Below are 13094 nucleotides of genomic sequence, written 5' to 3'. Positions count from 1 at the left end.
TCTTACATTGTGCATTAACAGCATTGAGCGTTCAGAGAGATACAAAAGTTCATGGGATACATCAGTTATGAGTCTTGTCAATGAAATATTGTTTGAAGTTGATGTTAATGAATGATAAGTGTCAAATTCAAAACAGAACTGACTGCTGCCTTATTTTAGAAAGATCAGTGAAAAAGATCCTAATTTCGAGCCCTTCATAACACATTATCATTAATCTGTGTGTAGGGAATATGTGTTCTCATTTCATTGGTCTTTCAAGACTAGTTTGACTGTATATAAGCTTATATAGAGGGCTTCACAATTCATTGTAAAAAAAATTCAGTATTTAAAAGTTACTAACTCTTTTTATTTTCCTACTTTCAGCTGGACAATGCTGATGAGCAGGCAGCTCAGGTCAGAAGAGAGCTTGATGGGCGGCTTCAGATGGTGGAGCATATGTGCAGGGTATACATTATTAAGTCTGCTAGTTATATATCACAAGGGGTTATGTGATGGCTGATTGTTCATAATCCCTATTTCTGTTGGATCAAGGGGCCCTGAGTGGCCGAGTGGTCTAAAGCGCTGTCCATTACGGATCACTACCATCTCACCTCTGTCTGCGTGGGTTCTAGGCTCGGATTCAGCCAACGTGGGTATGTGAGAAAGCTTGTCAGTAGCTTCTCGTGGGTCGGTGGTTCTTTCCGGGGTTTTCCCGGGTTCTTCCTCCACCATTAATACTGGCCGCCATGTATAGCCTATCGTGTGCTGAAAAATGGCGTTAAACCCTACAACAACAACTGTTGGATCAAAATTTTTTTTATTGCTTCTTATCTTAAACTGCTATGGGGATTTACATGAATGCATACACCCATATTCATCCCAGGGTCTAGTTGGTTCTGTAAAAAAATAATGCCCTTAGACATCCAATAGGTCAGTGGATGTAGCACTGGCCTCATTATTCAAAGATAACAGAATTGATTTACCCAGGCCAGCCTGGGTTGGCAGCCATTGCGTATCATTGTGAAAGGCAAATAAGTTCCCAATTGCCTGGCATGATAGAGCCAGTAATGTGTTAAAAGTGCTGTTAAATAACAACATCCAGTATGGCTGCATTGGCAGCTATCTTGAAAATTTTATTTTCAGAACATCTTGCAATAGCATGGTTCTTATGAATATGGAGTTTTCACTAAAAGACTTTGATGTCATGTTGATCATAATATTAATAATAATAATAATTACTTTGTTTGAAGAGGGTAACACAGTTGAAGAACTAATCTACAAAACATTGCTGCATATACAGAGGAAAAAATAGGTCCCTTTTTACCCCTTGTCATGATTGGACAACCCCTCTGCTCCTTGGAGGGGAGGGATCTTTTCTTGTGATGGGAAAGTCAGCTACCATCAGTGCCAGTGAGGGATCAATCTTTGGTCCCTTCTGATTTTCTGGGATACAGCTGGACTGCAGCAAGCACCTTTTAAGAACTGATGTGCTTGAGGCAGAGATGATCTTTGGAGGTTTCACAGGATTTGAGGACTGGATGGTCGTATCAATATGATGGTTTCACTGAAAGACATCTTATGATGTTGGTTCTAATGAAAATGCTGATCAAATGTCTATAGCAACCATCTTGAAAATCATGCTTTTGCTACACCTGAAGTAAAAGTAATTTTGACATGGAGCAGTGGACTTCTTTATGATGTCCAGTTTGTTATGCATCACGTATCCAGTATGGTGATTATGCTAGCTGCTTTGAAAATCGGTAAATATTATTCATCCAAAACAGAAAAGTATATCAGTAAAGGTTTTCACCAGAAGACTTTTTATAATCCTAAATTAAAATGGAGATAATCTTATGGCCACCATGGTGGCAGTCTTGAAAATCTTACTGCTGCTTTTAAATAGAACATTATTTTGACATGTGTTTCTAATGAGTAGAGTTTTTATGTAGTCTAATTGGTCCAAGATGAAAATGTTGCATATTGACTCCTAATAAGACCATTATGGTGGCTGTCTTGAAAATATTTTATACACTCATCCTAATTGGATGGTTATATCAGCATGGGGCGTTTACCAAATGATTGATGATTCCTAATTGATATTAAATATAAAGAAAATTGTACATCCATAATGGCTGTCATGAAAATTTTGCTGTTGTTACTTCCCTGAATGATTGTCATATTGACGTAAGGGTTGTTAACAAAAGTATTTTAATAACTTCTGCTTGGTCTGTAAATGAGATGGTGCAAATTTGACATCCAACATGTCCACTGTAGCAGCTGATTCGAATATCTTGTTATTGGTGGAGAATATCAGAGACAGTTTCAACACTCAGCAGGAAGAAATGGTCTTGTCTTGAAATCCTGGAATGTGGAATTAAATGAGAAAATAGAGTACATATTGTACCTTGATTTCAGAAAGTGCACATACATGTACAGACATGTAATTTTTTTAACAACAGTGTTCTTTTTGTATTGTCTGCTGTGTACAGCTGGAATCAGAATTTTGTCTGAAACGTTACGAAAATCAACACCTTTTCTGAAACTGTATAGAAATAAAGCAATAATTAATCTTAAAACTACAACCTGTTTGTCAGCATTTCAGTAAACTTAAAGAGTTAGAGACAGGAATAAAGATCAAGGACATCTTTAAAATTACATTACTGTTTTTTTTTTTCTCCCTTGATATCTCAAGATCTGGTTATGTCAATGATTTTTTGACACCCCCGATGTAATCGAGATAACTGGGTTTGACTGTACGTGTAATTGTGACATTGAAATATTTTGTTAGGTTGAGATTTTTTAAATACGTTTCATCCTAGGAATATGACCAGCTAATTGTAATTGTAGGAGAACTTTTTTCTCTTGTCATTTGTATTATGTTAAAAATTTTTGGGGGGGGATAGGAATTGTATACCTATGTTTTCATGCCTATTTAAAGGATGACTTTCAGTTCTTAAACCAGGAAAAAGACATCTTCATTCAAAATGTTAGTAAAAGTTATAATTGAAACTGTTTGAAAAGTATCATGTAATTCCTCCTTACTCCAGAACTCACGGTGTACAGTATTGATTAATAAAGAACTGGTAAAACAAATTTGTTTTTAAAAAACTGCCAACAGAGAAGAGATCTTAAGCACTTGCCAAGAAATTCTACTAGGTAAAGAAAGTTTAGTGGAGCTCTGCATGTGTCTATCAACTCTTGCATAGCAATCGCCCTTGCATTAGAAACATTCTAATAAACCACTGGCTGGTCTGATCACTTTGATAGGTATTCAAGTTTATTGTCTAGCTGAACTTTCACAAGTTTAATGATCAGACAGGAATTGGTCCAAAAGTCACCAGATATACTCACTTGCAAGTCAAACTGCAAAAAAACCCAACAGATCCTGATCTGCTATAACATAATGTGCCTGCAGATCAGGGTTTTTGCTGTTTGTTCTACTGATTACTCCTTACAAACTACAGAGACACAGACCTACCAGATCATTATGTGATGGCAGATCTGGATCTGTGCAGTTTGCAATTGAACTTGTCTTATAAGTGTGTATATAATAAGGCATAAAACTAAATACTTTTAGTTGTATATAATATGTACAGTTAAAATTTGTACAACACCATTCTTGATCATCCAGTTTTCATGAAATCTTTGCAGCCTATTCAGATCTATCAATCATAATTTTCATTAGAGAGAAAAAATGGCTGATTTAAGATTAATAGCTACTGTATGCATTTAGTGGATGGTGCTGTCTCCTAAAATCTTAGTGGCCAATTGCCAGTAGTTTGTGAATGGTTTCTGTGTGATATTCACAGTTAGAAAACTAGCCTCTTGGACTGTTTCTTCTCTCTGAGGGTTTATTGATTGGAAAGTAAAGGCTAGGAGTGCTGTATTTGTATTGCAGCTTTATATAGGAGTGTTAAAGATTTACTTTGTGGTCCAAATGTATTGACTTAAAATTGTCTTTAGCTCACCTTCAGTTTCTAATTTCATGCTTTTTTTGTAGTCCTTATGCCAGCTTGCAGTGTCAGCATGAATATGATATTGAAAGTTTTGATTCCATGCTGTTTGCTAAAGAAAAAAGAAAATCATGTATAAAGTTGTTAATTGTAGAACCCAGTCTTCAAGCTTGCATGGCACATCAATTGGTCAGTACTTTCCTGGACAAAATTACAAGCAAACCATGTTGTTCTGGCTGTTAGTTGATATATTAAAACCATAAATTATTAATGACACATTAAATAATGTAAAGTCCATATAAGGGTCAAAACACAATATAATACTTTTAGATATGGAATTTAGAATATTATGCTTGGAATACATTTTTTATGAATTTGAGCAGTAATGTGTATTATATTTTTGATTTCACATGTTTTTCATGAGGTGATGGTGCTTAAATGGTTATCATAATCTAGATGTTAGATCATGGTGTTATTGTCCGGATCGAGCAATTAATAAAATGTAATATGAAATTAATGGTTGGAATAACAGATCTGAGCAGAGATATAGAACAGAAGAATAGAACAGAAGAACAATAGCCCCTGGATTTAACATGTATGACAGTTTAATCAATTACATAAACAAAATGAAATTGGACATGACATTTGAATGATTCACTTTCTCTTAGAAATAGAGTTAGTGGTAGCCATTCTGTTGTTCAGATAGAACAATTTTCATCATATAATTGAGTGATTGATTGAACTAAAATTACAGGCATGTCAGCATCACCTGGTTGCTTCTGGTCTTTTCCAAATCACTGTTAGTGTTATGTATATTTGATTTAATTTATATCTGATTTAATTGTTTGGAAGTTTTAAAATCTTTATAGTTTTTAATTTCATTATATGTCAAAATATTGTAGTTCTGTTTACTAGGAACTCATCCTTTTTCCAGAAAATAGTGTGACCTTGATTGTTCATTTCTGTAAACATGTAAATTTAACCTGGTTCCCGACCTTAATTAAAATGTAGTAACAGTCACATCAAGTTTTTTTATATTTATTTTTATTGTGGGAATAATAAGGTTGAGATTGAGGCTGTGTTGGATATGTGACCCTTGACTTCTAAATAGTTTTTAGTGAAGTAAACAGGTTTTATTCTCAGAGTAAAATGATTGGTTCTTATCAAGGACATACAGGGGATTTGTGATTTTTTTTATATGTAAACATGATCACTTGACCCTTATCCGGGCATCTGTTTTACATAAAATTAAAGTATTAAAGCATTGTTTTAGAGAAATAATCGCAGTTGGGCTTCTGAACACTGAGACATAAAGGTGTTTCTTTTGTTATGTCATTTTGGGAATTACATTTTAATGTTTGTTCAAATTATTTCAATTCTAAAAGATTAATTCGTTTCACTGGAAATATTTTTGTGCTTATACAGAATTCTTGAACAAAGACATTTCTTACAATTTTTTTTTGTTTTCCAACACTAGAGTGTTGTGTTTCTACAAGGAACCGTAGACCTCAACACAATACAGGATACAGCATGTCATCACCTTCCATCTTGGATACTTCATCGCGACTCGAACTTGATTTCATTAGAACATTTCAGTATTAGGACTTTTACAATTTTATTCGTGGATTATTTTTGGATTTGATTCATAAAACCATAAGTTCTTATTTTGTTCATTTTTACAGCATTTTTCCAGGGAAATAAATATTTGTTATATTTTTCAAAGCTTGTTGTTTTCACTCTTTCTTGTATTACTGTTTATTCAAGCCGAGACACGTAACATAACAGTTAGTGATAGGTTGGCATTATTTTATTTCTTCTCGCTCTCTCCCTCTAGTCTCTTCAGGTCATCATCTGTTTTGGTTGCAAACTGATCTTTTACACTTGCTGCTTAACATCAGATAATTCCCTTTGTCTCTTTCTCTTGTTTTGGGCCTCTCAGATTTCCAGACCCACTCTCCTTTGAACAGTTTATTTAACCCTTTGCCTCATAGAGTGCATGGCTTTCTAGAGAGTTGATATACATGTACCAAAGTTACACGGTGCAGTGCTCTGTAAATAGAACACCTGTTAACTGTTTGACTACATACACATAGGCCTGCCTGTTAACTGTTACAGCAGTTTAGTATGTTACATTCAGCATCAGTTTTAACCATTTTACATTTTTGTTACATGTTTATTGTGCATAGAAGATTTAAGAGTAAAATCTGATTGTTTTATCTGTAGAATTATTTTTCATTGAAGAATTTTATATGTGTTTTAAAATCTTGGGAGAACTTAACCGTCAAGCCAGTGAAACCATATGACCAACCATAGATGCAATTTCTTGTACTCGAAATTTACCAATTCTCTGTGTCTACATTACTAAATCATTTGAATTTGATAAATTATCAGTGTTTCCCCTTACACACATTTGTTTGTCATAGATGAATGTTGGAGATATCTGATGCAGACATTTTGTTGCTGTGCATATTTTTGAAACCAAGGATTCACGTAATCCAGTCAGGATTTATTCAGTATCCAATACATAGGATGAGGGATGGCAATGTGTATACTTTGAGCATAGGCATTGTTATGTTGGAGTAACTAACCCAAAATCTTTCAAGCTCTCATGTGATTTCCATTGAGCTCATCAGCTTGTCAAGACAATCTAACCTCAATGCTTGTTGGACTAGAAAATGATCGCCAGATCAAAATGTCGCACACTCAGAATCACTAGCCAAGAAAGTGAAAGAAGAACACAACAGGGTAACTGGATCATAACTTTAATGAAAAATGAAGAAAATAATTCACTTTATTGGAATATAGCACATTCATTGGGCTGACCGGTTTGACTAGTGATCGCATGATTGAGAAGACTGCAAAAGTGAATAATTGTTTCGTGAAACAGGGTTTAAGAATTTTCAAAAATCTTATTTGCCACAAGATATCAAGAGAATACATCATCACCCAGTGCATTCTTTCACAACAAATAAATCGGTAAGCTTGCAGAGACAAATGTGATATTTGGATTACAGAGCGTGGGAGTCATTGTAGTTTTTGTTGATTTGTAATTTTGCTGCAATAAGAAAAAAGATCCAAAAGACTAAGTGCAACTTACTGAAAAGATGAAACATTAACCTCTTTGTTTTTTGGATAAATTTGTTCTAGGATGAAGTACAATAAAACTGATGACAGTAAAATAACTGCCGTTTGGTTAATAAGATTTGTTTGGGTTTTTGTATTGGCTTGTATGTTATATGTAATGTGTTGGTTTATAATATTGCTACAAAAGGATGAATGATACTGTTAAAAGTACGACAAAAAACTAAAAGGAAACTGATCTAATAAAATTAATCAGTGAATGGACTATTCATTTGTTAATTATGTGTGTTTGTATTATTAGTCAGAGAGAGAGAGAGAGAGGGGGTATGTAGTGCAAGTTGCAGTTTCCTACTTCAAGCTGAAAAAGTACAAGTCGGATAAAAATTTGTCAGTGCATTCCTGATCCCCACATTTTTCACTTAATCTCCAGTTCTGACACCAAGGAGTTTTTTGACCCCACAGTTTCACACCCCAGGGAGATACACTGATTATAAAAACTCTACACGAACATCAGAGCCTTTACCTATGATTTTGAAGCTTTCATAGTTGTGATTCTACTTATGCAGACACCAGAAAATAACAAATGTAATCTGCTGTGTCCATTTGGGATTAAAGAGAATATGACCCAGTTACTTTAAATAGCAGATTATGGCTAGAACTTAAACAGTGACCACATGATCTTACATAATGGTCATTTGCATCATTGACTGTAGTATCTAATGGGGTTTTCCCTAAAGGTGGCAAAAACCAGCTCAAAATGGCTGATGTTTGCAGCAGGCATCCAAAAGTGCTTCGATGAGAATGGTGTAGAGATGTCCAAACTCGCTTCCTTGCAAATCGGGTGGAAGTGTCCAAAAGCATTTCCATGAGAATGGGGTAGAGGCTTACAAAGACATTTACATGAGGTAAAGGGTTAACTAGAAGAGTACTTTCATCTGATCTTGGAGCCAGCTTACCCTTTTGGCAGAAAAAACATGGACTGATTAATATTGCGGGAGAGATTACTTCAAAACCTTGAATTTCATCTGGGAAACACACCTCCTCGTTCAACTTAGCCAATCCAGATCAGTTTCTCTAACCACTAAAATTGTAATACTCCAGTTGAAGTCAGAATAATCCTTTCTATTCCCCGCTTATTAATAACTATTCTGGAAAATATTATTTTAATGACGTGTTTATAAAATGGCCTATGATTTCCCAAAATTTACTGTTCTGGTTTATAAACACCATGTCATTCCCTACACTTAACCCTCCACTGACTTGTATGTCTGATTCTTATTGAACAGACTCTAATTAAAATTCATTTCAAAACAGAGAATAGGTAGAGATTTATTGGGAGCCTAGCCAGTCTGTTAAAGGTAATGGTTAATGGTTACATTTCATGCTGACCATGACAGAATGGACTGTGAAATTATCTCTGAAATTTTGCACCATTACAGTGTTAAATACCCAAGTGTAATAGAGTGGGTACTATTGTTTACATTTTCAGTATGGTTTAGTGTTCAGAGTGAAATACTGCATTTATAAATAAATTATAAAACAGTTGTTGAACACGTGTACATTATAATGAGGTTTATTGATCACATTGTTGATAGGTAGCAGCATTGATGGCCTGCATTCATTGTCCTCAGCAGCTGTTACCTGAGTAAACCTGATTGTCAGATTCTATTCTCATGATGGGATCAGTCAATTTACGGTGAACCACTTGAAATTTGTGGGTGTAAACATTTTTTGTTTGGATAAAAATTATATATTCATATGTACTTATTTTTGTTGACATGTTTAAATATCCCCAAGAAAATATTGAGCTATGATATAGGTTGTAGTACTTGAGCTGATTAAGTAAAGTTATTTCTTGCAAAACTTTGCATAAATGTTGAAATTTTGATCTGAGAAATGCTGACATTTTTTACCCATGTTTATACAGGCAAGCAAGCACATTTCCATTACTATAATTAAGGCTGCAGTCTTCTGAATTCCTAAGGTCAGATATGGAGAAAATCATCAGATTGTAGCTTTTTCTTGCTTTTTGCATAATATTATGTACATGAAAAATCTGTTTCTCAGATTTGATTTGGTTTGGTGCTTTATGACACAACAACACAAGTAGGTTCTTTGTGTTGAGGTAATTGGCATAAGTGCCTTTCCCAAGGATGCACCATGGTAGCTAAGCCAGGCTGGTCCAGTGGTAGGATTCAAACCCATACCCTTTCGGTTGGTCGTATGGCATGTTAACCACTGAGTGCTGCAACTTCCCAATTTCTTGGGTAAATTTTCTTGAAACAATTTACTACAGTTTACTGTTAAAATTAATGAAGAATTAGACTGTCGGAAGCTACTGACTGCATTACCTCCTTTGGGTAAGGTTGGTTTGTTGCTAATGTGTTATAATTATTTTATGAAAGGTGTGGGACATTAATATTCTTTCATTTTTACATTTTCTAATAATTTAGAGGCTATTTTTGCTATAGGTCATTTGTGATTTGTGTTGTTGTTCACACCCAAGTCTGGCCAGCCTCAAGAGAAGCATAAGTGTCTCCAGAGCATCCCCATCTCGGCTAGCTGCTACCCTAATGTTTGTATTTGTAGCATTCATAGCAAAGCCATGTTATGTTGTGTAATTTTCCTAGACAATAGACAAGAACCATGTTCCTTTGACTGCTAGTTCTGTTCCATAAATGTTGCACAAAATGCACATATGTTAATTAGAAGTATCATCAAATATACACTATCCTTAATTGGAAATGTGTTATTTATTTGAGTTTAATTAGGTATTTGAATATAAACAATGCATGTTTGTGTTATCCTCTTAAAATAACAATACACAATAATGACTAAACAGCAGTCAAGTTTTATAACTGCCATTTCATTACCCTCAGTGTTACATGATTTCTTTACAGGTTTGTCAGTAATAAGAATTTTGATTGTACTGCCAAGAAGACCAAATGTCAATAATAAAGCTAATTTCAGGCATGTCAGTAGGATTGGATAAGTTGGTATAAAATTTCAGCTGTTTCTTAACATTATGTTTGTTTAATGAAGACACAAGAATGTAACATCGTGTCTGTAAATGCTACTTGAGGCTGGTTTTGAGGTCAGTCATAAACAACAATCTCAAGAGTGTTCAAAGAAAATACTGGTTTTTCCTCACTGTATTCTTTCATTTTAATGATCATCATATATTTGTAATTTATGATGGACATTTTATGTCAGATACCTGTGTAAAGAATTCTCTTATTTTGTCATATATCATGTAACAATCACTAACATCATCTTGATCATCAGGTCAGTTACATGATGGTTTTTGGCAAGAGGATGGCAAGTGTGCATGTGCAATCTGAATGCTGTGTGCGATTTTTAATGTTTTCGGTAAAAATAGAGCCCAAATTTTTACTCCGGTAATGGTGGAAGCAGACAGACAAAGATGGTTTATCTGTAAAATTGTAAATTTGTCAAGTGTTGGATATATAAAAGTATTTCAGTTTTCTTTATTAAAACACAATATAAAACGACTCCACAATGCACATCTTATCATTTAATTTACTGATGTATTACCACAGGGCAAGTTGTTGAATATGACATGACCAGTAAGACAGAATAATCATATGTAAAAATTTGCTGATAAAATTTTTAAAAAAAATGTTAACATTATTTTTCCAATCAGCAAGACAGTTTGTACAGGTTAAAAATCATACACAGGTTTGTTCCAAGCATCCTTAGTTTTATGCAAGTCTCTATTTTGGATTTTAATGTAGCTTTAACAATTTTTCAGTCATATCGCTATGATGCCTGCAGCGTGACAGATTATAGTGATGTCTAGCATTGGGGCATCATGCTGCAGACATGTAGAATCAGGTCCCACCCAGCCACATTATCCTGACACCAGTCATAACACTAATCTCATAATGGTGAGTGTCTAGCGAGGCAGCTGCTAGTACCATTTTTATAAGTCTTTGTTATGACTCTGCCAAGGTTCGAACCCATGTCTTCTTGCATCTGAGGCTAACGCTCTACCCACATGGCCACTGGAGCAGTTATAAGTACTTGCAATGATAAAAAAGCTATTAATTTTTTTTATCTAGATGAGTACTGTCCATTTTGATCTAACAGGAATGTAATGTCTTCAGAAATTATAGAGGAAATTAATACTTAACAATATTGTCAAAACTGTCTTTATTTTCACAGTAGCACATGAACATTATATTAAGTAATATTTATGAGCAATTAAAGTCTGAAATGCTTTTCATGGCCTTCTTTCAAGAAATACTAGCATTTGAGAGTACAGTAGACTGTACACACAGCCAATTACAAGACTGTAATCTCATTATTACTATCAGGTGAAATTTATTACAGTGTGTAATTTCTGCTGTGTTTGTTTAAAGTCATATATTCAGAATACACTGCGTGCATCTCTCCATCCAAATATACTGTATACACTTTCAGGTATGACTACAATGGGTATAAGTGTAATAAAGCTACATTAAATCCCTAAAACACATACACACACACACACACATACACACACACACAATCTCTGACATGAAACCTGTTTGAGGTTAAGGATTGAAACTTGGTATAATTCTACATCACCATTAGGTGTGTCAGGTACAACATAGGATGTCCCATCAAGGTCAAGGTCCTAGCTCATTTTCCATTATGCTTCCTTTTCCACTCTTCAAGTTTAGAGCTGTTTCAGGATGGAGGATACAACTTGGTATACATACATATCATCATTAACAGGTGTGCTGTGTACTGTAATGGTGTCTAATCATTAAGGTCATTATCATTGGGGGCCCTGAGTGGCTGAGTGGTCTAAAGCGCTCTCCATTACGGATCACTGCCATCTCACCTCTGTCTGCGTGGGTTTCGAGTCTTGGATTCAGCCATTGTGGGTATGTGAGAAAGCATGCCAGTAGCTTCTTGAGGGTCAGTGGTTCTATCTGGGCTTTTCCCGGGTTCTTCCTCCACCATTAATACTGGCCGCCATGTATAGCCTATTGTGTACTGAAAAATGGCATTAAACCCTACAACAACAACAACAATCATTATAATTTGAGATGTCAAAATTTTAGAAAAAGGTCAACCAAGTACCCGATAATCCTAATAATTGGTTACCTGGGTACCTGATTAAAGGGAAATTTTATTCAATGTGAACCTGAACTGCTTTGTTATAAGTTCAAACATGACAAGGTCCTGAGAGGTATAAACATAATTATTGCCAATATGAGTGGCAAGAAAGCACAATCTGAGCAAAAAAAAGAGTAACTTATATATTATATGCCATAATTACAGAAGACCCTGTGAAAAGTGTACATTTATTTCTGCTACTTTCCTGGATCTGCAGTAAGTTAAAATTCTTGTCACAAATCAGATAAATCCATGTGGAGTAGTATGAAAATACAGAGACAAACAAAAATGATAAATTATTTGTACACAACATTGATATTAATTAGTCTACATCTCATGTTTAGCTCAAAGGTCATAAAGTCAAGTCCACAAATTCTGAATGCTGTATTAGATCACTGTAGAATTCCTCTTTCAAAATTTGTAAACTGCTGTTGATTTGTCCTTTTCCTGATGGAACATATTCTTCAGTTTAACAGAATCCCTATCCTCTTATCATCTTTCAATCATTAAACCTCCAAGAGTCACATCGATGAAGCCAATTTCACCTGATAGTATTTGGCATCATGTCTTTCAGTATATGGACTGGTCTGCTACATGCTTGTGTATAACACCATAGTTTGCCACTCCGGGGGCCTAGTGGTTAGAACATCCACTTTGGCTGCAGGAGGTTGCAGGTTCAAACCCAGGCCGAATCATACCAAAGACTTCTAAAAATGGTACATAAAGCTCGCTAGGTGCTCAGCATTATGAGGTTTAAGTGTTAGGACTGGTTGGCCTGGTGTCAGGATAACGTGACTGGGTGGGACATCATGCTACATGTCTGCGGCATGATGCCCCAGTGCTAAACATCACTATAAACTGCCACACTGCAGACATTGTAGCGATATGACTGATTTTTTAAAAAGAAGCTACTTTAAAAATCCCAGATAACAAACTATAGTTAATCTGTGGCAC

At 35.1% G+C, this 13094-nt stretch overlaps 1 protein-coding gene across 2 annotated transcripts in view; it reads left to right on the top strand.

Moving 5' to 3' along the window:
• Positions 1 to 13094, top strand: part of LOC149788471 (calcium-dependent secretion activator 1-like) — a 237371-nt gene that overhangs the window by 25185 nt on the left and 199092 nt on the right. For both annotated transcript variants that reach the window (XM_089974454.1, XM_089974453.1), the window contains exon 2: positions 364 to 444. In XM_089974454.1, the coding sequence (XP_089830580.1) occupies positions 364 to 444 (81 nt within the window). The remainder of the gene's footprint in view (positions 1 to 363; positions 445 to 13094) is intronic.

Source organism: Sinohyriopsis cumingii, chromosome 11 (genome assembly GCF_028554795.1).
Source record: "Sinohyriopsis cumingii isolate HCF-2022 chromosome 11, ASM2855479v2, whole genome shotgun sequence".
Lineage (NCBI taxonomy): Eukaryota > Metazoa > Mollusca > Bivalvia > Unionida > Unionidae > Sinohyriopsis > Sinohyriopsis cumingii.
The sequence above is the reverse complement of the archived record's forward strand: the minus strand, read 5'-3'. Positions and strand labels throughout refer to the sequence as shown.